The sequence below is a fragment of the Phyllopteryx taeniolatus genome, chromosome 12 (assembly GCF_024500385.1).
Source record: "Phyllopteryx taeniolatus isolate TA_2022b chromosome 12, UOR_Ptae_1.2, whole genome shotgun sequence".
Classification (NCBI taxonomy): domain Eukaryota; kingdom Metazoa; phylum Chordata; class Actinopteri; order Syngnathiformes; family Syngnathidae; genus Phyllopteryx; species Phyllopteryx taeniolatus.
In genome coordinates, this window is record NC_084513.1 from 4,041,204 (window position 1) to 4,065,599 (window position 24,396).

The 24,396-nt window shown below is 40.1% G+C and overlaps 2 protein-coding genes across 5 annotated transcripts in view; one reads left to right on the top strand and one right to left on the bottom strand.

Moving 5' to 3' along the window:
• The first annotated feature begins 1,327 nt into the window (after nt 1-1,327).
• tsn (translin) lies at nt 1,328-17,586 on the top strand. Of its 3 annotated transcripts, none has more exons than XR_009791110.1 (7): nt 1,328-1,556; nt 4,237-4,330; nt 7,305-7,401; nt 8,514-8,629; nt 8,732-8,811; nt 12,702-12,990; nt 17,459-17,586. XR_009791110.1 is itself a non-coding variant. In XM_061792322.1 (6 exons), the coding sequence occupies exons 1-6, from the start codon at nt 1,491-1,493 to the stop codon at nt 12,924-12,926; spliced, it is 678 nt and encodes a 225-aa protein (XP_061648306.1). In that variant the 5' UTR covers nt 1,328-1,490; the 3' UTR covers nt 12,927-15,171. The 3 variants fall into 3 exon arrangements, 1 of the variants encoding a protein (XP_061648306.1); XR_009791109.1 differs by lacking the exon at nt 17,459-17,586 and adding an exon at nt 15,048-15,171; XM_061792322.1 differs by lacking the exon at nt 17,459-17,586 and having other exon boundaries at nt 12,702-15,171.
• si:dkey-91i10.2 (uncharacterized protein LOC555224 homolog) overlaps nt 15,179-24,396 on the bottom strand; it is a 32,340-nt gene continuing 23,122 nt past the window's right edge. For both annotated transcript variants that reach the window (XM_061792319.1, XM_061792320.1), the window contains 2 exons: nt 23,652-23,797; nt 15,179-20,109 (listed from right to left, as the gene is read on the bottom strand). In XM_061792319.1, the coding sequence (XP_061648303.1) occupies nt 19,302-20,109; nt 23,652-23,797 (954 nt within the window). In that variant the 3' untranslated portion in view covers nt 15,179-19,301. The remainder of the gene's footprint in view (nt 20,110-23,651; nt 23,798-24,396) is intronic.

A 24,396-nucleotide genomic window follows, 5' to 3' on the forward strand; every position in this document is an offset into this window, starting at 1 on the left:
CTTCCACGACAATACTTGGTTGTGTTTTCTTGTATTTTGTCCAACTTTTTTCCACACACACACACACGCACACAATTAACGCCTCGAGTTTATGTAAATTAAGATCGAGTCAAATGAGGAAAAAAACATGTAGGTCAAAAGAGTGTGACGAAGCAGCCACGTTGATTTCTAAAAATCCGAGCCATCGGTAAAGGCAACACCAGTAATGTACTTTTGACATAATGAGACGCTTCAAATTTTCAGTACTTCTCTTACCAAATTCACACCAACACTCATATTTTAATAATGGAGTGCAAACAAGCAACAACATAGAGAAGCTTTTGAGGAGGTGTGAGAAAAAAAAATGATTAAGATGATGCATGATTAATAGTGTATGTTACAATTATATTTGTACAATTAGTGGAAAGTGTCTAAAGATATTGAGAATGCTATGGATTATAATTCACCCACTATGTGCAAATCCACATTGAAGTGAGACATTTACAACGACCCATCTAGTTAGGTATCTTGTACGTTTGCCGTCGTTTTGACGAAAACACTGTCGACTAGCTACATAATAAATACATTATTGATGGAAGTAATAAAACGTGTTTTCGTTATTGATATATACAGAAACTATGCATAATTGTACTTATGTTTTAGGCTGGAATTGTATTTATGTACAGCACTGTTTCAGCTGCCCTTGTCTTAAATTGTTTTATCAATAAAGTAGAGTTAAAAGTTGACGATTAAAAATGCTACTACGTCATCTGTACGCGCCTCCAGCCGAAGAAGAAGCGCATGCGAAATGATTAAATTAAATTATGTGGGTACCAGCACATGTTGGGTGTACTGTTGTATGCGGCAATGAAAAGGTGGATGAGAGAGCTTTAAAAAAGACAACAACAACAACAGATAAATAAACAATCTGAGAAAGTTGAGATCAAATGTGAAATTCGGGAGAAAAGAATACAAGAGAGAAGAAAAAGAATCACCTTTTATTGTCATAAACATCCATGCACACGAAATTTTTTCATAGTGAACACATACACATGTTAGTGGAAGAGACTGGAGCAGGAGGTTTACGATGAAGGGGTACTAAAAAGGGGTGACAGGTATCTACGATTGGAGTGGCATTTGAGCATGTGATGGGGAGTAGACAAATATGAGTAAATGAGGATATGGTATGTACGGTACGTGTGAATGAGTGCGGGTTCCCTTATTATTATTGTTATTATATTTTTTATTTATTTATTTTTGTTTGTTGGGGTGGGGTAATTAAGAAAGTAAGCCTACAGTTAGTCCCACACTCCGGAACAGACGGTGGCGGTAATGCGCCATTAAGCTGCATGCCATCCACCATAAAACAACAAAAAGAAGAAGAAGAAAACGCATGTGCAGGAGTGACGTTTCGTGGACACTAGCTTGGGTTTAAAACAGGGCCGCCCTTGAGAGCAGTTCATCACCAAACTCGTCCTGTGTGTTGTTGTAGTTAACTACACGGTCCCATTATGTCGGTCAGCGACATGTTCTCCTACATTCAAGTCTTCCTGAGTGCCGACCAGGACGTCCGAGAGGTAAGAAAGACAACCAAGCCGTGGTGAGGCTGCTAGCTGGTGGCTCAGAGCTCGTCACTTAGCCCCCCCCCCCCCCTTCAATTTGCTTTATTTAAGAATTTCGTAACACAATCATGGCAACTTTGCTCAGAACATACAAACAATCGCCAGGGTGCCACCTACAGTCAGTAGAAAAAAAGAGGGCAGAATATCGTATAACAGACGTGGTTCACATGGGTAGAATCTGTGAATTAATTAGCCGCCATCGTCACCATCTCGTGTGTTTAGCTGCTTTCTGAGTCTGTAATTTTAACCAAGAGTTAGCCAGGGCTACACAGCAACACCTTTCTGAAATCATCAGTGTAAGAACCTCAACAATACTCGCACTCTGTTTTCTGTGGTTAACAAGCTCACAACACCCCCCACCCCAATCGAATCATATAGCTCCAGAACTCCTAACAGCAGATAAGTGTAATGAATTTGCTTATTTTAGTGGGGGGAAGAAATGCAATCCATCTTAAATATCAGCAAAATGGTAAAATGATGCTACGGTGGCCGACTGGTTAGAGTGTCAGCCTCACAGTTCTGAGGAGCGGGGTTCAATCTCCGGCCCCGCCTGTGTGGAGTTTGCATGTTCTCCCCGTGCCTGCGTGGGTTTTCTCCGGGCACTCCGGTTTCCTCCCACATCCCAAAAACATGCATGAATTGAAGACTCAAAATTGCCCGTAGGTGTGAATGTGAGTGCGACTGGTTGTTTGTATGTGCCCTGCGATTGGCTGGCAACCAGTTCAGGGTGTACCCCGCCTTTTGCCCGATGATAGCTGGGATAGGCTCCAGCTCTATTACCATGTCAGAATTTGATACAGTTTTGATACCTACAGGGAGAGCTGGGTTCTCACTTAGCTGCATGGCGGTGCTCCTGAGCACGGGCCCCCCCGGGCTGGATGACTGCTTGGTGTTGGGGCTCCCCTCTCATGACCCGTGGCTGCCTCTTCACAATTAGTGCTTTGTATTTTGTCTTCGTTTCTCTCTCCCCTCTTGAAACTTTCTTCTGTTCAACTGATTCTCAATAAACTTCAATTATAATACTAAGAAACCACAGCGAAGCTTAACACATTCACTGCCATTGACGTCTTTAGAGGTCAAATATCCATGTTAACTGCGAAGGGTGGCAGTGAATGAGTTAAAAACTTCACTGTGACACAGTAAAATTGTTCCGGCATAAAAGGGATGCATATCCTCCCTACTGCTTGACCTAACAGCCGACAGGACAAAAAAAAAATATATATATATTTTTGAAAACTTGGCCAGAAAACGGTTCAGCAGCTGAAACCATCAACGAGCTCTCTTGACTCAATACTCTTGTGAAGTCTGTGCTAGCTGATTTCCACCAAATAATCAATTGCTCACTTCAGTCGGGAGTTTCCTAAAGCTCTTAAAGTAGCTGCCATTAAGCCTCTTCTAAAAAAAATAGAACGCTGGATGCTTCCATGTTAGCAAGCTATAGACTCATCTCAAATCTCCCTTTCATAGCCAAGATTGTTGAGAAAGTTATTTTTTATCAACTCAGCAATTTCTTGAACTTAAATTGACTTTTTGACAGGTTTCTGAACTCAGTACAGAATCAGCTCTTATCAAAGTGCTAAATGATAAGGTTGAATACTGACTCGGGAAAGGTGTCACTTCTGGTCTTGTTGGATCTCAGTGCGGCTTTTGATACGGTGGATCATAATATGCTGCTGAACAGGTTGGAAATGTGGGTGGGACTAAATGGAACAGTCCTTAAATGATTCCGGTCCCACCTGGAGGACAGGAGTTATTTTGTAACCATTGAAAGTGTTCAATCTCATCAAATGGCAATGACCTATGGGGTCCCTCAAGGGTCTGTTAGTAAAAACCTCTTCACTGTCTTTAAAAACCAAAGACCATTTCCGAAACCTTGGTGTTCCGATAGATTCCGACCTGACTTTCATACCAAATCAATTAATAAAAGCGCCTTCTACCAGCTGCAGAACATATCCAGAGTGAAGGCTTGCATGTGACAAGCAGACCAGGAGTAGCTCATCCATCCTTCTATCTCAAGCAGACTTGACTATTGTATTGGTCTTCTGACTGGACTCCCCCAAAAGAGCATTAAACAGCTGCAGCTCATTCAGAATGCTGCAGCTCGGTCAGGGCATATTACTCCAAATCTAAAGTCTTTACACTGGCTCCCAGTCAGCTTTAGAATAGATTTTAAAGTTCTGCTACTGGTTTATAAATCAGTAAATGGTTTAGGTCCTGATTACATGAAAGAAATGCAAATGGGTTATAAACCCAGTACGGCTCTGAGATCTACAGACCCAAGTCAAATACTGGAGCACAGTCCAAAGCAAACATGGTGAAGCCGCATTTAGCTGTTATGCTCCACACAAATGGAATAAGTTGCCAGCAGAAGTGACGTTAGCCCCAAGTGTGAATGTTTTTAAGTCCAGGTTAACTTTTTTTTTTAAACAGCATTTTAACTTTTAAATGATATTTCTTGGACTGTACACTTTTTTTAATTGTATTTTTTGTCCTTTTTGTTTTAAATGTATATAAGCAGTTTTTTTTCTTTGTTTTTAAATGTTCTTAATCATGTAAAGCACATTGTGTTACCTTGTGCATAAAATGCGCCATTTGCTTTGCTTTTCAACATCTGTGTTGCGTTTGGGGGTCGTAGGAAATCCGCAAAGTGGTGCAGGTGCTGGAGCAGACCACCAGAGAAATCCTCACTGTTGTCCAAAGTGTGCACCAGCCGTCTGGATTCAAAGACAGTGAGTGTTCTATGTACCTCTGTATTGCTGAACCCCAGTAAACCCCCTTATTCATGAATACTGGAAAAGGTAATTGACATCTGCCCCCAAAAATGTTTCATAATTTATCCTGTTAATACAATGATGCCTTGAGATACGAATGACTGATTTTTTGCCACGCCCAGTTGTAGTTCACAATAAAATTAAACGTAAAACAAAGAGATTTTCCCTACGACAGTCCGTGCAGCATATTGTATATCGTTGTCGCAGTGTTATAACCCTTGAAGTAACAAATATGAACACAGGGGATTAACACATGTAGACAGACCATATAACGATTGGCTGGCGACCAGTTAAGGGTGTACCCCGGCTCTCGCCTGAAGATAGCTGGGATAGTCTCCAGCATGCCCGCGACCGTGGTGAGGATAAGCGGTACAGAAAATGGATAGCTTGATGGATGTAGTATACTGCCCCCAAGTGGCCAAGGCCAGCACAACAGGAGAGCAGTACAATGTCTATTGAATTAAAGCAAAACATGTCACGAGAACTGTTTAATTCTTTACATTCTATTTAATTTTGACATAACTGTACAGTTTTTAAAAGTACAATATTAAAGAGTGCTGTTTTTCTTTTTTGGGGGGGGGGGGGTGAGAATGGATTACATTTCTTTTTTTTTTTTTTAAACCCCAAAGATTCTTGACAGTGGAACAGTGTCTGCTAGAACAAATGGACCTAGATGACCAGATGATGCGTTTAATTATGCTGCAAAATTGATCAAGATGGTGACGGTGTACAACCCCAATTCCAATGAAGTTGGGACGTTGTGTTAAACATAAATAAAAACAGAATACAATGATTTGCAAATCATGTTCAACCTATATTTAATTGAATACACTACAAAGGCAAGATATTTAATGTTCAAACTGCATCAAAAACCGACATCAATGTGTAAAGGATATCACCACATGGGCTCAGGAACACTTCAGAAAACCAATGTCAGTAAATACAGTTTGGCGCTACATCCGTAAGTGCAACTTAAAAGTCTACTATGCAAAGCAAAAGCCATTTATCAACAACACCCAGAAACGCCGCCGGCTTCTCTGGGCCCGAGTTCATCTAAGATGGACTGATGCAAAGTGGAAAAGTGTTCGGTGGTCCGACGAGTCCACATTTCAAATTGTTTTTGGAAATTGTGGACGTCGTGTTCTCCAGGGCAAAGAGGAAAAGAACCATCCGGACTGTTATGGAAGCAAAGTTCAAAAGCCAGCATCTGGGATGGTATGGGCCTGTGTTCGTGCTAATGGCATGGGTAACTTACACATCTGTGAAGGCACCATTAATGCTGAAAGGTAAATACAGGTTTTGAAGAAACATGCTGCCATCCAAGCAACGTGTTTTTCATGGACGCCCCTGCTTATTTCAGCAAGAAAATGCCAAACCACATTCTGCAAGTGCTACAACAGCGTGGCTTCGTAGTAAAAGAGTGCGGGTACTAGACAGGCCTGCCTGCAGTCCAGACCTGTCTCCCATTGAAATTGTGTGGCGCCTTATGAAGCGTAAAATATGATAACGGAGACCCTGGACTGTTGAACAGCTGAAGCTGTACATCAAGCAAGAATGGGAAAGAATTCCACCGACAAAGCTTCAACAATTCGTGTCCTCAGTTCCCAAACTTTTATTGAACGTTGTTAAAAGAAAAGGTGATGTAACACAGTGGTAAACATGACCCTGTCCCAGCTTTTTTGGAACGTGTTGCAGCCATAAAATTATAAGTTAATGATTATTTGTTAAAAACAAAGTTTATCAGTTTTAAAGGAACCTGTGTTTTAAAATCTCCTAACTCCCGTGGTTCCAAGCGTGTTCGTTTTCGTGAAAGAACTTCGTTCACAACAATGTATCAAAACCAACCAATTTATTCCTGACAGAGGAGTCTATACATTTGCAGAGCTCTGGGTTCGTAACTACCCCATCTTATCCTTAGCAGATAAAGTAGTCGAACTAAAACTATCTGATTCTACCCCAGACTTATACAATGTTTCAAACGGGCCAGTATGGAATCGCTGTCGTCTGATTGGTCCGTAATCTGACGTCATCGTTGTCCTGCAGAATGATGACCATTTGATCTGGCTCCAGACTTCTGCTCCAGGTGTCGCCTGCAGATGTCGGCTCACATTCCTGCATTCAATGTTTATAGTGGCTCCCCGCAGTTCCTTTCTTCCTTGAGATGTGTCTCCAAATACCACCTGATGGGGGGGTTTTCCTGCAATAAAACTCCTACCCCCTTATCTGATTATACTGTAATACACATCCTCTTCCAAACTAGTTAGACCCTGAAACTCTATATTATATTCTATTGCATATAGAATTACATATTAGAATATTAAGTATTCTATATTCCCTTCAGTTTGAACATTAAATATTGTCTTTGTCGTGTATTCAATTAAATATAGGTGGAACATGATTTGCAAATCATTGTATTGTTTTTATTTATGTTTAGCACAACGTCCCAACTTCATTGGAATTGCGGTTGTAGGTGGTATGTGGAACCACGGGGAATGCTGAGGATGTCATCAGAGCATGTGACTAAAACAGACCAATCACGAGAGCTGATCTCCGGCATTCTACGCGCAGCAACAATTTTTGCTATGTACGCGTCAAGTGACTCATGGGGGCCGCGCGGCCCAATGCGTAGGTCACGTGATGCAATGCGGACGCGGGAGTATAAAGAGGACTTAAGTCTCTCAGCCAGCTGAGTCACTTCCCACAATGTGCTATTTCCTTTTAGCCAGGGCTTTGTCACAATCTCCTGGCACCTTAGCACATTATGGAACAAGCACACAACATGGAAAGTGAGTTTTTCAGCAAATAGTTTGCTCTGTAGAAAAAATTACCAGTAGTTGAGTTCCCGGAAGGCGAGTTGCAAATTGATGGCAGTTCACAGTACACATTTTTTTTATTAAAAAAAATAATAATTATTGATTTGATCTGTCAACAGTCCCTGAGAAGTGTGCAAAGGCCAGAGAGTTGTTTGGCGCAGTCCGGACGCACATTGCCGACTTGAAGACCAAGTTCCCTGTGGACCAGTACTACAGGTGCATTGAATACTTCTCAAATGTCAGAACAATTAATAGGCTACATTATTTTATGAAAATTAACGTTTTCCATCTAAAACACTTTTTGTAGAAAGGCTACATAGACCACCACCCCCCTCCAAACATATTTGGGCATTAAAATATATATTTTGGAATTTAAATATTTATCAATTAAAACACTATTTACTGACAAAAAGGCTCCATTAAAATGTTATCTTGCGCTTCGAAAACACAATTTGTTTAAACAGTCATTATCTTGTACTAATAAAACATGCTACTTTTGCATTAAAAGACCATATATGCTCACAAAAAGGCCATATTTGGGCTCAAAACATGGCATTTTGTCTTAAATGGCTATATTTTGCCACAACAATTTGTCACTCAAACACTAACAACTATTAGTGTGAAAATTGATTTTTAATTGTATTTATTTTTTTCCCCACTCAAAAACAGGACTTGATTAAAAGATGTTCTATAATCCCACAACATATAATTACCATCATTTTAAGATATTAGGCCAGAAAAACTTGATATTTACTATTTACTCACAACTTTACTCAGGATTTACTACTACTTGACTACAAAACAGGATTATTTTTGCCCTCAAATGTTATATTACCCTTTAAATATATGTTTCCATTAAAACACTACTTTGGCTCACAAATAGCCTTTGTGAAAATGCATAAATGAGTGTTTGCCAAAGTGACGTTAATTTCGGTCACCAGCAGAGGGTGATATTGCCCAAAATGGTGGGTCCCCTGAGATTGCTGGAGATTGATTAATTATTCTGCTTAATTCTTATTTCACAAAGGCAATATTAACCAGAATGCTGTGTTTTCATTAGTGGTGTCATATACAACTTATTCTCCCCCCCAGGGGTTTACTTCCCCTTCAAAACGGTATGTCTTGCAATATTTTGACATTAAATGCTATATCTCCTCACTTAAAGGCTACATTAGACCACATGAACATATTTGGCCTTAAAATTGCAGTATTTTGATGCAAAGATGCAATATTCTGCCATTCACATAGGCCATATTATGCTGTAAAAACATGACATTTTGCCTATATTATTTTCATTTAAATGTGATATTTTTGGGTATTTGTTTCAGGTTTCACGAGCACTGGCGCTTCGTCCTGCAGCGTTTGACCTTCTTGGCGGCGTTTGTTGTCTTCCTGGAGAGCGAGGCCCTTGTCACCCGTGAGGAGGTGGCGCACATTCTGGACAGTAGGTACACGTCTGTCTGTGTGTGCGCTGTCGTCGTCGTCGTCTTCATTGTCTGTGTGGTCATGGCACACACCCTCATTTGTATTTGTGTGTGTGTTGCAGTTAAGGTGGTGCGCGACAAAGGCTTCCATCTGGATGTGGAGGACTACCTGGCGGGTGTGCTGATTATGGCCAGTGAACTGGTGAGTCTGTTGTAAGTCTCATTTGCGTAGTCTAGACTCATTTACATATTAATGACTCATTTTCATATTCCTACTGTGTTTAAGTGCCAGTAAACGGATACATAAGCCAGCACATTGACTTGTGCTTTTACATCATTCCAGCTGCAGGGGGCGCCCAAGTTCAGAGCTAGTCAGATGGATGCTTTTATGAACCCCAAGAGTGAAATTGTCATAGCAACAATGTATACTTACACAAAATCGTATTATTTATATAAAAAGTTAACATGCACGCAAAACAAAGGAGACAAGCAAAGCAGCAGTGAAAAATAAGCAGAATCAATTTCGTATATTTGTCTGCATTTGTTCAAGGATGTCACTTTTTAAACATTAATAAAATAAAAAATGTAGATTATAATTTTTAAGAATTTCAATGTTTGTTCAAATTTAATTGAACTTACATAATTATATAAAATGTATTTAAATATAATTTGAATAAAAATGTCTTTTTAGTTAGTATGCATATAATTAAAAATGTTACAACCAATCCAAAATTATGTATAGAACACATTTACATATGTAATGTTTTTAGGTCTTTAATTTTAATGCAAATTGTATTTGATGAAATCATATTAATTAAAACATACTGCAAAAAAATCTAGTAAAAAAACAGTACTAATAGTGCATGTGCCCTAAATGGAAAGCAATCCTGACAGTGCATGTGGCCAAAATAGAAAGCAATCATAACTATTTGTTGAAATTTAGGCTTTTTAATGCACAAGGGTAAAATATAAAACTAATAAATATTAATTTCAATGTGCAGATATTTTTTAAATCAATTGAGATGTAAAAGAATCACTGTATTCCCCCTGGTGGCTGGCTGACTCGTAATATTTATTTTTTTGCGTGGGCAAAAAAAAACAAAAAACGTTCAATTTGAAAGGACGACGACGACGTACACGATATTGGGAGAAGTATTCGCTCACCTGTCTCGACTCACATACAGTCCCCTCCAAAAGTGTTTCAGTGATGTCACTGACTGCTGTCTTTGGGTGCTTCTTCACAGCTCTCATAATGTTTCTGTCATCAACTGCTGTTAATACCCTTGGCCGACCTGTTCGATATCTGTTGCTCAGTACACCAGTAGTTTCCTTCTTTTTAAGGATATTCCAAATTGTTGTATTGGCTATGCCCAATGTTTGTGCAATAGCTCTGATCAATTTTCCCTCTTCTCTAAGCTTCAAAATGGTTTGCTTTTCTCCCAAAGACAGCTCTGTGGTTTTCGTTTGCTTAACAGCAAATGCAGTTTTCACAGGTGAAACCAAAGCCAAAAAGAAACACTATCTGTAAGCAAATGCAGTTTTCACAGGTGAAACCCAAAGCCAAAAAGAAACACTATCTGTTTAAGCAGTCAATCTAAAAGGCAACACCTGAGCAACTAGAAACACCCATCAGTCACGTTCCAATACTTTTGCTCACTTGAAAAGTGGGTGGCAAACAAAACGTGCTCTGTGCTCAGTTGTTTAACACATCTAGATGTAAATACCATGAAATAAAAGCTGGAATTCTGAACTTTTGTCTAATGTTCATCTTTTGATCTGAAACCCAAATGTCTTCAGTATACGACAGAAACAAAGGAATTGACCTTGCCGTTCCAATAGCTTTAGAGGGGACTTTATAATGTTAAGTGATATCCCATTCTAAATCCATATGATTTATAATGTTGGTCAGGCCTTTGCAGCTAGAACAGCTTCAACTTCAACAGCTTCTTGTGGACAGCATTTCAACGAGGTTTAGGAGTGAGTTTATGGGAAATTGTGCCTATTCTTCCAGGATCATATTTGTGAGGTCACACACTGATGTTGGACGAGAAGGCCTGGCTCACTGTCTACTCAAAATCAACGCAAAGGTGTTCTATCTGGTTGGCAGGACTCTGTGCAGGCCAGTCAAGTTCATCCATGTCTTTATGGGCCTTGCTTTGTCCACTGGTGCACAGACATGTTGGAACAGGAAAGGGTAATCCCCAAACTGTTTTGACTGTCCAAAATCTCTTGGTATGCTGAAGCATTCAGAGTTCCTTTCACTGGAGCTCAGGGGCTAATATTTTGGACATTTCCAACTTTGTGGGAACAGTTTGCAGATGGCCCGCTTCCTGTTCCAACTAGGCTTTACACGATCAGGATTTTTGGGGCCGATCAGCGAGTTTAAAAAAAAAACAAAAAAAAAAACGATACCCGATCATCGATCCGATCACAGGATGGAGGAGTATGTCTATTTAAATGACCTGTTCATTTACTGTATATACTTAATTGCTCAAATTATATTTACAATAAATAATGTATCTTTGTTCCTCTATTTATGCCAGTGAGGCATAGTGGCAGACAGAACAAATGAATGGTCTTCTATTAGATGGCAGGAAGTAAATACAGTAATTAATGTATCCACTTTTTGTGACTTTTTCTTTGTTTGTGTGGCGTGAGATTTTTCAATTGTAAACTGTTCCTTGGCTCCATAAAGGTTGGAAATCACTGCTCTAGTAAGATCGTGTATTCTAATCATTCAGGTCAAACCAACATTACATGACAGAAATAATGGGTGCTAATTTACTGTAATTAAATTACTTTATTCTTAATTAAATGACTTCACCTACACCGAAACTTAAGAGCATGATTCGACAGAACGGCGGCATGTTTACGTCCAAGCGTTCCTGGTACCACTAGCTTGCTCGGCTACATAACGTTTTTGTTGCCTGCTTGCGAGTCGTATCGTATCAAAAGTATGTGAACATACCAGAAGCAAGCCTTAAACGAACGTCGTTTCCTGAGCTCCACCAACACAAGTTTTTTTCCCCCATTTTTCCTCATAATACAGTCGGGGCGATCCACTCTTCTTGTCGTCGCCACGGTAACGAGTGTATCCGGTCGCGTTTGAGTTGACAATAGAAAGCCCAATGATCGTAAAAAACGGGATGCGGTGGTATCGGAATACAAGCTTTTATTGCAGTAGTCTGACAGTGCAATCGTGACAGCAAATTTGTTTTGTAGTCTGATCCGGGCATTACGTGTTGTCTGTTCCACACCGCTGACATGTTATTTTATTTTATTTTTGTTTTTTAACTTTATTGGCCGTCAGATATTTCCAATACTACGTCAAAAGACGCACGACAAGGCTAAAAATAAACTAGCTTTTGGATTCAAATATACTATGTATGATGGCGAAGCGGAGTAAATGTCTTTTGCGTAGCATTGATCGGATTGGCGAATTATGACATTAAAGCCAATCGGCATAAAATGCTAATTACCGATCAGCCTGATCAAATTGTTGTAAAGTCTAGTTCCTACATGGCTGTGCATCAGTGCACAAATTAATGTTCATCAAGACACTGATGAGAGAGTTTGATGTGGGTGAACTTGACTGGCCTCCACAGTTCTGACCTTAACCCAATAGAACACTTTTGGATGAATTAAGTGGCGACTGAGAGCCAGGTCTACTCGTCCAGCATCAGTGTGTGACCTCACAAATGCGGTTCTGGAAAAATGGTCACAAATTCCCCATAAACACTCTCCTGAACTTTGTGGAAAATCTTTCCAGAAGAGTTGAAGCTGTTTTACTGTAACTGCAAAGGGTGGACTGATGTAATATTAAACCTTATGGATTAAGAATGGGATGTCACTTAAACTCACATGAGTCAAGGCAGGTGAGCAAATACTTTTGGCAATATTTTGTATAATAATAGGGCGTCGCTGCCAAAAATGTTCACTCTTTGACTTGGCCGTTACTCATATTTCGTATACTGAAAAATGATATTGAATTTAAGATCATTTAGTGACCATAAATGAAAACATTAGTCTCAACAAATGTATGTGTGCCTGCGGGTGGCGCCCTTAATTTTGCTTCTGCTGCTTCTGGATCAGTCACGCTTGGCGGTCAACAGCGTGACGGCGGGCGACTACGACCGGCCGCTCCGCATCTCCAACTTCATCAACGAGCTGGACTCGGGTTTCCGCCTGCTCAACCTGAAGAACGACCCGCTGCGCAAACGCTACGACGGCCTCAAGTATGACGTCAAGAAGATTGAGGAGGTGGTCTATGACCTCTCCATTCGCGGACTCACCAAGGAGGCCAAGAGCGACCAGTAGGAAGCAGCGCACTGAGAGCGGGTCCAAAAAGCTGGTTCAGACTGAGGGCCACCGGGAACGTACAGTACGTTAGCCCCTTTCACACTGCCGACCTGTCGTAACAGTAATGCCACTCGTGTAAGATCATCTTTCAAATGTGCTACTACCTCGGAAGCAGGATAATTGATGCATCTACGGCAAATGGATTTAACTTTTAAAAGCTGTTTTACTATCCACAATTGTAGACGTCAGCGTCAACTTTCGGACTAATCGTAATTGTTTTGCATTGTTGTTTTCGTTCAATATATCTGTAATGTAATTGTGACTCTTTGAAAGGACAAACATATCGGCAAATTATGTCACTTTTACTGTTCGTGTGTCCAGTTGAGTTATGGATGTCCGTGATGGAATTGTAGAAATCTGTAACTCCACTTTGAGATATCCACAATTTAATTTTGACTAGTCATAATTCAGATTTTTATTCACCTCAATTCAAGATGTCCACATGTTTAAACAAGGTGAAATGAGGTTGTAGATGTATGTAATTATTTATGACTAGTCAAAATGGCGCAGTCGAAATCCCTAACTGGAGTTACGGATATGTACAGTTTAATTGAACATACCCGTTATTCACATTGTAGATATGTGATGACAAACCCCATACACAGAATGGCAAAAGTGAAGTCATTTGGCGAAATCAAGTTGCGGATGTCTGTAATTCAGTTGTGACGAGGCCAAAGTGAATTGCAGCTTTCTGTCATTTTGACGAGTCGCAATTAACGTTCCACATCTCTTGAATGAAAGTTCTAACAATTCAAAATGTAATTATGACGAGTCAGAACGACGTTGATCTCTGCGATGTTCATTCCGGATAGTCAAAGTGAGGTTTTAAAAGTTTCATCCGCTCGCCATACCATTTAAAACTGAATTACAAATATCCGTAGCATCATTAAGCATTTTTGACGAGGAAAAGTTTAATTTCGGATATCCTCAACACATATTTAGTCTAGCTTTTAAATGTTAAAAAGGGCTTGACTTTATCCTGCCTCCACCGCTGCACGCTTTTCACACAGAGCACTGACACTGCTACCAGCAGTGTGAAAGGGGATATCGCCCCAGTCTGGGTGTGCTCTCAGACGAACCGAACCGTCTCATGTGACGTGTAAAATAGTTGTCGGACAGCGACAATTGCTTTTAATACAGGGTGGGGGAAATTAATACGGTGTTAAATTTTGCGCTATCCCCTTTCACGCAGCCACAGTCTGATACGAACGCGGAAGCAGGCCAATTTTGTATGTTTCAGACACAACTGTAACATGAGGATGACATTGATTGGCAGCACGAAAGGGGCTACTCCTGTGTCCGTATGCCATGTTGGCATGGAGTGGCGCCCTCTGCTGAGCACATTATTGTACACGGTTACGAGCAACCAGGATCGGGACACACTCCTAAGAAAAAAATATATACGATGAGAATATGAGCCGTAATATTACAAGATATGTTGTAATTTTTTTTGTGTGTGTGTAATCTTAGAAGATGAAAGGTTTTACACCCACCCCCCCCCCCCCACCCATGGAAAATTCATCCTAAAAAAACTCTCATCCCTTCTTACTAACAAAAACTAACTGGTTTGAGTTAATTACAAAAATTAACCCTTAATTTCAGTTGTCACATTTTTCAAAAAATAAATAAATTTGGCTATCTGGTAATGTTAAACCCTTTTTTCATTGAATAAATTCAACTTTATATTCTTATATTATTAGGCCTTTTTTCTGTAGACTGTTATTTCACCAAATTTTCCCCCTTTAAATTATCTATCGAAATAGATGTTTTTCTTCAATAGAGATTTATTGTATGTAAAGTATTTCTTTACAAAAAAAATCTGACTTCATCCTCTGGTTCATTTTCCTAAGAACAACTGTTCTAATGCTTTTTTTCCTCTGAAAAGTAAGACTTTAATTCTCGTAATATCACGCTTTTCTTTGGGGGGGAGGCAATCAAGACTATCCTAAAAAATAAACAAAAAATCTTGTAATAATGCCCTTTTCTCAAATAATTCGACATTACTGTGGCAATGTTCAGCCTTCTCGTAAGTACAGCTCTGCCTACCTTTCCTCAAAAATGTCTTTTTTTCTTTTCCAGTTTGGCCCCAATACACCAAAGTGGACCTGGCGGTGTTTTTGCACTGTTATGTATTTTTTTTTAGTTACAGAAATAATGTTTCCTTCAGTGTGCAAAATGTAAATATATTTGTATACACAACCTACAGAGGCTCGGCACTCTTTCTTAATGGTGCGCACGTGCACCAAAAAGCCTCAGTTGGAAATGTTTTAATATGATTGACAATATATTACATGTGGAAATAATACAGCAGAAAAAGAGCACAGTCATGTTGGTGTACACAGTGATCCGCTACACAAACTCCATCGGAATATTACGCTTTGGCGTCCACTCTCGTCGCTGGATAAAGTGCTTTTAACGAAATAACGCTCTCGCCACTCAGGACGTGACAAGTATTGCCTGTAGGGGCGAAAGGGGGGGGGCAAACAAGGGGCAGTCTAAGTCTGTCCAAAGGCTGAAACTAGAGGCAAGGCACGTCCGCTCAGACCATAGATGGGGTCCTCGTTGCCTTTCACGCCGGCCAACAAAGCTGGCTTTTACCCAGCTCGCTTTCCAATGTGTCAGGTACCAACCCGGTAGGAGGAAGAAATCAACCCTGCAAATGTATCAGTGTGTGTTTGAATTTTAATCCCTGACACTCACTACTCAAGATCCCTTTGTGTTGAAAGCAATTGTCCCATATGACAATGCCCCGCTTCGGGAATCACGAAAGGGATAACTGAATCAACGCCGGCTCTACCGTAACATCTCCAATGCGGCAATTTCATTGCCATCGCAAAAAAAAAAAAAAATGACAGTCTTCGCTGTCACCGCACAAACATCACAGTGTCTTGTATCGGGGTTTTGAGGCTCCACATACATTATACTGTTATTATTTTTTTTATTGAACTGCAAAAACATGGTGTGTGTGGACACAAACGAGGAAACTGGAGAGAATAAGAAGAGTTTGGATGATTTGAGAGGCTGTTGGCAATGATCGAACGCCTCATTCGCTGACTGTAGCTGTGGATTTTCATCACGTGTTGCTTTTTTTTCATCGTTAATATTGTACAACATGCTGTATTTGTACCTTGCTGCTGGGTCTCCCTCACGTTTAAAACCCGGGAGGGCTGTCACTGTCGAATATTTTTAGAATCAATTCTTTCAAGTAGTCCAATTTATTAATCTAATAATTTAACTTTGGGTGCAAGTACAGTGGAAACTTTTTTTTTTCCTTCTGATTACTGTTTATTAACTAATTATTATTTGGTATTGTTTAATGATGAAACAACATGACACGAGAGGGAGTGATGTACTTTTTGACACCAAGAGCTACTTCTTGGGCTACTGATAAACATGAACAAAGGGCTACTAGTTTGATATCCGCTTCTGAGGCCGCTTCCGGTTCAGCTACATGTCAGTTAGACGTTTATAATATGACAGCAGCAAATAGCCATTATTTCCATCATAGGTTAAACTCCCAATTTCCCCACCCCCATAAATTGATTAGGATTCAGTTACTGGTTTGGTTTCCAAAGTAAAAGCAGATGTCTTATTTTGATTCAACACAAAAGATGGTCTGCTTTCATGGAGGTCTACAGAAATACTGCTGAGGCTGAAGTCAAAAGATTTTGACAATTTTAAGTTAAACAATGGCTCTTAATGATTACTCAATTATCAAAATAGTTGTCGATAAATTTGATAATTGATTAGTTGTCAATTAATTGTGAAACCTCCAAAACTCCCTTTTTTTTTTTTTTTTCTCCCTTGTGAACGCTCGTGCATTTTTGATTGGCTGTTACATCAGCACGCTGCGACGCAGTGTACTGGCGATTCAAGCAAAACCAGCTGCTGAAGCTCGCAACAATCGAGTGGCTTTCGGCCACGTCACTCTGTGTGCGCTGGGCTGAAGAGGTTGAGTGAAGTTTAACACTAACTATAAAGATGTTTGCGAACACCTTTTTTCCCAGACCGATACCAGTACCACGAGTACATTTGATGCATACAATTGAAATGAACACGAGATCATTTGATTGAAGACTTGTCTTTCTTTCTGACGCACATGATGATTTACCGATGTGTCAAACCGCTGCAACCAGTGGGGAGGAGGACATACTTGATGTCAGATTGTTTTGCCTTAAGTTCGAGTGGCTGGTATTGGCAGCCCTCACAAGTACCTGATACCCTGAAATATGGCCGGTATCGGTACTCGCTCATTTAACAGCCAACACGCAAAACACTAACATGTAATTACTGTATCTCAATGTGCAAAAGCCGTAACGGCTATTTTCAACCGTTCGGCCTCCGATGTGCCAATTTGCCGGGAAGTCGACATGAAAGGGTCGACTTCAACTTTCACCCGTCCCTCACGCATACCTTAGACACAACCTGAGCAAAAACAAGTTTTGATGGGTAGTCTTCAAAGTGTCGACTTCAACTCCCCATCCCTGCAGGGTACCATAGAAGACCGCGAGCTGTGGAAAAGTCAGGAAAAAATAAACCGCTTTGATGGGCTGCGTGAAATGACGACTCGACAAAACGGGACTCCACGGGAGCGTGAACAACGAGGTGAGATGTCGGGACAGAAAGCGTCTACTCGTATGACCGCTTATTGCTGTAATTGCAGATTACTTGTCTGTGGCAGTTGCGCCGCTGCCAGAGTGCACTAGGTGGTGGTTACGCACAGAAAAAAGACAGAGGGGACCATTAAACACAAAGCTCTGTAAAATCCAGTTATTCCCAAGTCTCTGTAAAAAATTAAATGTTCTCATGTTCAATCGTTTTTCCCCAACAGACATGAAAAAAATAAAGTCTTTACAATCATGGGTGACAGACAGCCCACAATTATTATTATTTTTTTTTTTTTTGGTTTTCCATGTCTTTTGATTATTTTAAACCCTCCACATTTTGATTCAGTGATTTATCACAGAGTATTAGAGCCACAATGAAAAGAAAAAAAATACTACAAGACGAAAGTTGTCATTTTATGTGAGGAGTCGTATTTCTTCAAGATAAAGTAATTTAAGAAAAATCTATTAAAAAAAGTGTATTTTCAGGAAAAAGTAGTATGTGAAAGTTGTATTTTATTTTGGAAAAATTATTAGAAGTCATATTTTTTTATCAAGCAAAAAATATATATTTAATCTAAAATATTGGGTTTATCAGAAAAATCGGACTTTTTAAAAAAGAAACAAATCTTTAACAAAATCTGACTTGTTTAAAAAAATAATTCAGACTTCATTAAAAAAAAAAAAAAAGACAAAAACATCTGATTATCTAAAACAATTTTGGGGGAAAACCATGTTATTGAAGAAATTCTAACTTTTCATAAAAAAAAATAAAAATTTGTATCTAGGATATCACACAAAATCTCACTTTTTCATCTAAAGCAAAATCTGAATTTTTTAATTAAAAAAATCTGACTTATTAAAAAAAAAAATTAAGATTTTACGTTTAAAATGAATAATTTAGATTTATCAAAAAATCTGATTTTTTATAGAAAAGAAATCTCACTTCATCAAAAAACTTGTCTAAAAATGTTTTCACTTTATTTGCAAAGAATCTGACAAAGAAATTTAGTTTTTCATCTAAAACAAAAATTTACATTATCTAAAATAAATCAGCAATACATTTGTATTTTTTTCCCCAAAATTAAATCTCATGATTAGATGTCTTTCCTCAAACGACTAAACTTTTTCTCATTAAATCTTGAACACGGACTATTTTCTCATTAAAATACAATTTTCGTAAGTAGATTTTTTTTCCCTTTTCAATGTGACTGCAATACTCAATACTGCATCCATAACTTTAAGAAACCCATCCATCCATTTTCCGTACCGCTTTATACTCACTAGGGTCGCGGGCGTGCTGGAGCCTATCCCAGCTATCATCGGGCAGGAGGCGGGGTACACCCTGAACTGGTCGCCAGCCAATCGCAGGGCACATAGAAACAAACAACCATTCACACCTACGGGCAATTTAGAGTCTCCAATCAACTTGCTACCATGCATGTTTTTGGGATGTGGGAGGAAACCGGAGTGCCGGGAGAAAACCCAAGCAGGCACAGGGAGAACATGCAAACTCCACACAGGCGGCGCCGAGATTTGACCCCGGTCCTCAGAACTGTGAGGCAGAAGTGCCAACCAGTCACCCACCGTGGCGCCCTTTAAGAAACCAAAAAAAAAAAAAAAAAAAGTGCTTCCCGTTCATGGAGCAGCGTTTTTTGGGGTTTGGGCGAGGCGGCAGCAGTATGGGGTCTCATTGCAGTTTTGGGGCGGTCTGCAGTCTTGGCGTCTCTCAGGATCGACTCTGATTGGTGTTGATCATGATGTTGGGCAAAGCGTTGCGTCTCTTGCGCCAGGCTCCCAAATCGCGAGCGTAGCGCTTCATGTGGTGGAACCAGTTGTGTGTCCGGGACTTGTCCGCCGCCCGGAACACAAAAGCCTCCCGCCAGATATCCAGAACCTCGAAGGTATCCTGGCACTCTGGGTCCATGGACACCACGCAGTTGGCCAGGCGGATGGGCTCGCGCATCACGGCGAACTTCCCGCTGCTTTTGTCTTTGATCAGAACCAAAACTCCGTCTTGCACGCTTTCTCCCGCTTCGCATGCCCGCTCCCCGCCACCGGGCTGCTGCGTCCTCACCATGAGGAGAGTCTGGACGTTTTGGAACTTGAGAGCCTTGCTTCCCTTCTTCACCCACTGGCCGTCGGCCGGCTGGGAAAGCTGCAAGGGACCCTCCATGACGAAGCGGGTGTCCTCCCGGGTCCACCCCAGGGTCCTGATGGACGCCTCGCGCATTTCCGCGTCCACCGGCTCGCGATTTTTGCGGCTGTCGCGGCGGAAGGAGCGCAGGGACCAGGAGGCCACGCCGTTGCCGTCCTGCTGTTTGGTCTTGGTGTTAATGTGCTCCAGGTGGGCCTCCACGCGGCTCTTGGCCTCACGAAGGCGCCCGAATTCGGGCTGCTTCTCCGGGGTGACTTTGAGCAGGCGGCTGAGGAGTAAAGGGTACTTGGTGACGCGCTGGAGAGGTGCCATAAGGAACGAGCGAAGGTTCATGCGACGCAACGCCGTGTTGTCGTTCTGGGAGACGTCCAAGAAGATCCTGCAAGACGCCAAAAGGGGGCCGAGTGAGACTCCGGAGGGAGGCCGCAAATAGAAATACTCTCAATTATAAATGATGACGTACAATCCTCCACAGTGGACCCAAAGCAAGGAACATTTGTGTGCTTCCTTGTTAAATGTACACTTTTAATATCCCATTATGTCATGTCTTTTTTTTTCTACGTTTTCTGAGTTCATCTTAAAAAAATATCTTCGTATAAAATATGAAAATTATTGAAAAAAAATCTCTTATCAGTTTCTATCAAACAATTGCTATCTAAAAATTCCAAATAGATCTAAAACCTGATTTTTTTTATTAAAAGAATGATCTCAAGATTTTTCATGTACAAAAATCTCAAGACTAACATAAAATTTGAAAAATAAGATTAATAATAGATTTAAAATATCGAAGAAAAGTCCAAAATCTTGATTAGTTTAAAAAAATCTGACATAGGGAAAAATCTGAATTTCTTTCTAAAAAAATCTCTACACATTTTCTGCCCCCGCACCCAAAAAAATCAAGACTTTTAATCGTAACTTATCGAAAAAAAATCTATTTATTTTGCATATTTATCCATGAAAATTTGATTGATCCAAAATTGTGACCATAAAAATCAGACTTCATCTAAGAAAATCAGACTTTATAAAAAAAAAAAATCAAATTATGAAAAATGTGACTTATTATATGATTTCATTTTTTCACCCAAAATGTCAACTTCTTTTCAGAGAAATGTCTGATTTATGGAAAAACATCCCAAAAACTAAAAAATAAGTTTTTATCTTAAAAGTACAGGTTTTTAGCTAACAAAAATAAGACTAACCTGTTAAGATTAAATGGTAAATGGACTGTACTTATATAGCGCTTTATGACATTTTTTTGTTTCAGGGGAAAAATTATTTTGTCCTTCTCCAGCGTCTTGTACCAGTTTCCTCTGTAAATTTAAAATTTTAATATGGTCATTAAAAAAAATAAAAAATGCTCCTGTCTCAAAACTTTAGTGGTGCCTTGAGTTTATTTCATTCAGTGCCCACGCTTTACATCGTCTTTCTTCTTTGAAATGAGTTGAAATGCTCCTAATCCGTTGCAACCCTTGCGCTCCTTCTGGTGTGCGCGCTTTGGCCACTCAGGGGCAGTATAATCCAGTCATACAGATACAAATGAAGAAGAACAATTCACAATGGACTGCAGTATAAACTGCAGTAAAATTAGCCGCTTTTCACAGTGGATAAAGAATATTTGCCTGTGAGTATAGTTATATTGTCTGTCTGCATGTTTTGTTGCACAAGTTCTGTTCAAATATCCGTTGCTTAAGCACCCAGGAAAAACTCTGTTACCATGTCAGAATTTGATACAGTTGACCAAAAAACTGTAGCGAACACGGTTCAGCAGCTGAAACCATCTGACTCAATACCATCTGACTTTTTCAAAGCTATTGCGAAGTCTGTGCTAGCTGATTTGCAGCAAATAATCAATTGCTCAGGTGAGTTTCCTAAAGCTCTTAAAGTAGCTGCCATTAAGCCTCTTCTAGAAAAATAGAACGCTGGACGCTTCCATGTTAGCAACCTATCGACTCATCTCAAATCCCCCTTTCATAGCCAAGATTGTTGAGAAAGTTATTTTTAATAATCAACTCGGCAATTTCTTGAACATAGATGGACTTTTTGACAAATTTCAATCAGGTTTCTGAACTCATCACAGTACAGAATCTGCTCTTATCAAAGTGCTAAATGATATAAGGTTGAGTACTGACTCGGGAAAGGTGTCAATTCTGGTCTTGTTGGATCTCAGTGCGGCTTTTGATACGGTGGATCATAATATGCTGCTGAACAGGTTGGAAATGTGTGTAGGACTGAATGGAACAGTCCTTAAATGGTGCAGGTCCTACCTGGAGGAAAGGAGTTATTTTGTGACCATTGGAAGTGTTTGATCTCATCAAATGGCAATGGCCTATGGGGTCCCTCAAGGGTCAGTTCTTGGACCCCTCCTGTTCAGCCTGTATATGCTACCCTTGGTTCAAATTCTTCAGAACTTTATGTTAACTATCATAGCTATGCAGATGACGCACAGTTATATCTAGCAGTGTCTTCAGATGACTACAGTTCAATTGAGCTGTTGTGTCACTGTCTAAAACAGATAATGTTCTTCAATTAAACCACAACAAAACTGAGATCATTGTTTTTGGCAATAAAGAAAAAAGGATTCCTGTTAGTAAATATCTGGAGTCACTCGCTTTAAAAACCAAAGACCAAGTCCGAAACCTTGGTGTTCTGATAGATTCCGACCTGACTTTCAACAGTCATATCAAATAATTTACTAAAACTGGCTTCTACCACCTGAAGAACATATCCAGAGTGAAGGCTTGCGTGTGTCAAGCAGACCAGGAGAAGCTCATCCATGCTTTTATCTCAAGTAGACTTGACTATTGTAGTGGTCTTCTAACTGGACTCCCCAAAAAGAGCATTAAACAGCTGCAGCTCATTCAGAATGCGGCAGCTCGGTCAGAGCATATTATTCAAATTCTAAAGTCTTTCCACTGGCTTCCAGTCAGCTTTAGAATAGATTTTAAAGTTCTGCTACTGGTCTATAAATCACTAAACGGTTTAGGTCCTGAATACATTAAAGAAATGCTAATGCAATATAAACCCAGTAGGGCTCTGAGATCGACAGACTCAGGTCAAATAGTGGAGCACAGAGTCCAAAGGTGAAGCAGCATTTTGCTGTTATGCTCCACACGAATGGAATAAGTTGCCAACAGAAGAGACATCAGTCCCAAGTGTGAATGTTTTTAAATCCAGGTTAAAAACTCTTCTTTTTCTCATGCTTTTTAGAATAAGAGTAAGTTTGAGATTTATAAATGATATTTCTTGCACAGGCCGCTGTTTTAATTGAACTTTTATGCTGTTGTTTTTCTCTTTGTTTTAAATGTTTATAACCTGCTTTGTTTTTTGTTTTGTTTTTGTTTTTAAATGCTTTTAATCATGAAAAGCACATTGAGTTACCTTGTGTATGAAATGCCCTATATTAATAAATTTGCTTTGCTTATAACACCGCCACACATATGCTACCCGTTAGCCCATCTATGGCATTTTGTTGTGTGTGATAGCATTAAGCTAGCGGACATTCAAAGCAACGCGATTTTTTTTAACCTTTCATCATCATTGTTTTCTGTTCAGTTTTAGAGTCAACTTCAATCGGGAGTGGCAATAAACCGCTTGAAGCCTCTTTTTTGGAACAGTTGCTCACACTATGCACCAAACTGCTGCCTGTTGTCAAAGTGAGTTGAGTTCACTGCCACCATACAGCACTTGTATCTCCAATTTGTAGTTGCAAGTGACCGTCAAAGCAAAAGTCGGGTCAGATACCACTGTGTGATATTCATTTTGATTAAAAATAAAGTCTATCTTGGAAAAATATAATATTTCCTTGAGAAACACATTTTGTTGAAAGAAGTTTTTTTCCTAGTATTTTCTTCTCTGTGGCACAACCCATCCGAAAAGCTCAGCCGTGGTGGAGCAAAGCAAAGGAGTGCGACGGGGTGTCACCTGAGCAGTTCCTTCTCCTTCTCCAGCGCGTTGAGCATGTTGACGGAGGCGGACTGCTGCAGGCAGTACGTCTGGAAGGCCGGCAGCATGTTGACGAACTCCAGGAAGATCTCGCCCACGGACACCGTCAGCAGATCCTCGTCTCCCTGAGCCCAAACGCCCGCCAGCCGGTCAGTCAGAGAGTCGGTGTCACAGGTTTTACAAGTTTTACTACTAAGATTCACGTTGAGCTGCTCCCAGTGCCCATTCAGAGTTGGAGACAAAACTGGTTTCAGACTAAAAGAAAACCTTGAAGGAAAACTCCTTTTACGTCAGTGACTGGTTAGGGTTACAAGCCAGTTTTAGGGGGTTCAAATTGGGGCTTCAAACTGGGTTTAGGGATTCAAAGGATTCAAGGCAAGGCTAGCCTTTCAAATTCGGATTTCAAGTCGGGCTTAGGGTTTAGAACTTTAGGTAGGATTTAAAACTTCAAGCCAGGGTTAAAGTTTCCAACCAAAGTTGGGGTTTAAATTTAGGGGTAGAATTAGGGTTGCAAGTCAGGGTTTGGGTTTCAGAACAAGGGTTACGGTTTCCAGTCAATGTTAGGCTTTCAAACCTGAGTTAGGGTTTCAAATGAGTGATAGGGATTAAAGTCAAGGTTCAGGTTTCAAATTTGGATTTCAAACCAGGGTAAAACTTGCAAAATAGCATTTCAAGGCAAGGTTAGCCTTTCAATTTCAGGTTTCAAGCCTGAGTCAGGGTTTCA

Excerpts from the sequence above, each read along its gene's own strand:
- tsn (XM_061792322.1), top strand. The coding sequence starts at position 1,491 with ATGTCGGTCAGCGACATGTTCTCCTACATTCAAGTCTTCCTGAGTGCC. Across the intron at positions 1,557-4,236 it reads CCGACCAGGACGTCCGAGAG|GAAATCCGCAAAGTGGTGCA; the intron begins GTAAGAAAGACA and ends TGGGGGTCGTAG. Across the intron at positions 7,402-8,513 it reads CCTGTGGACCAGTACTACAG|GTTTCACGAGCACTGGCGCT; the intron begins GTGCATTGAATA and ends TATTTGTTTCAG.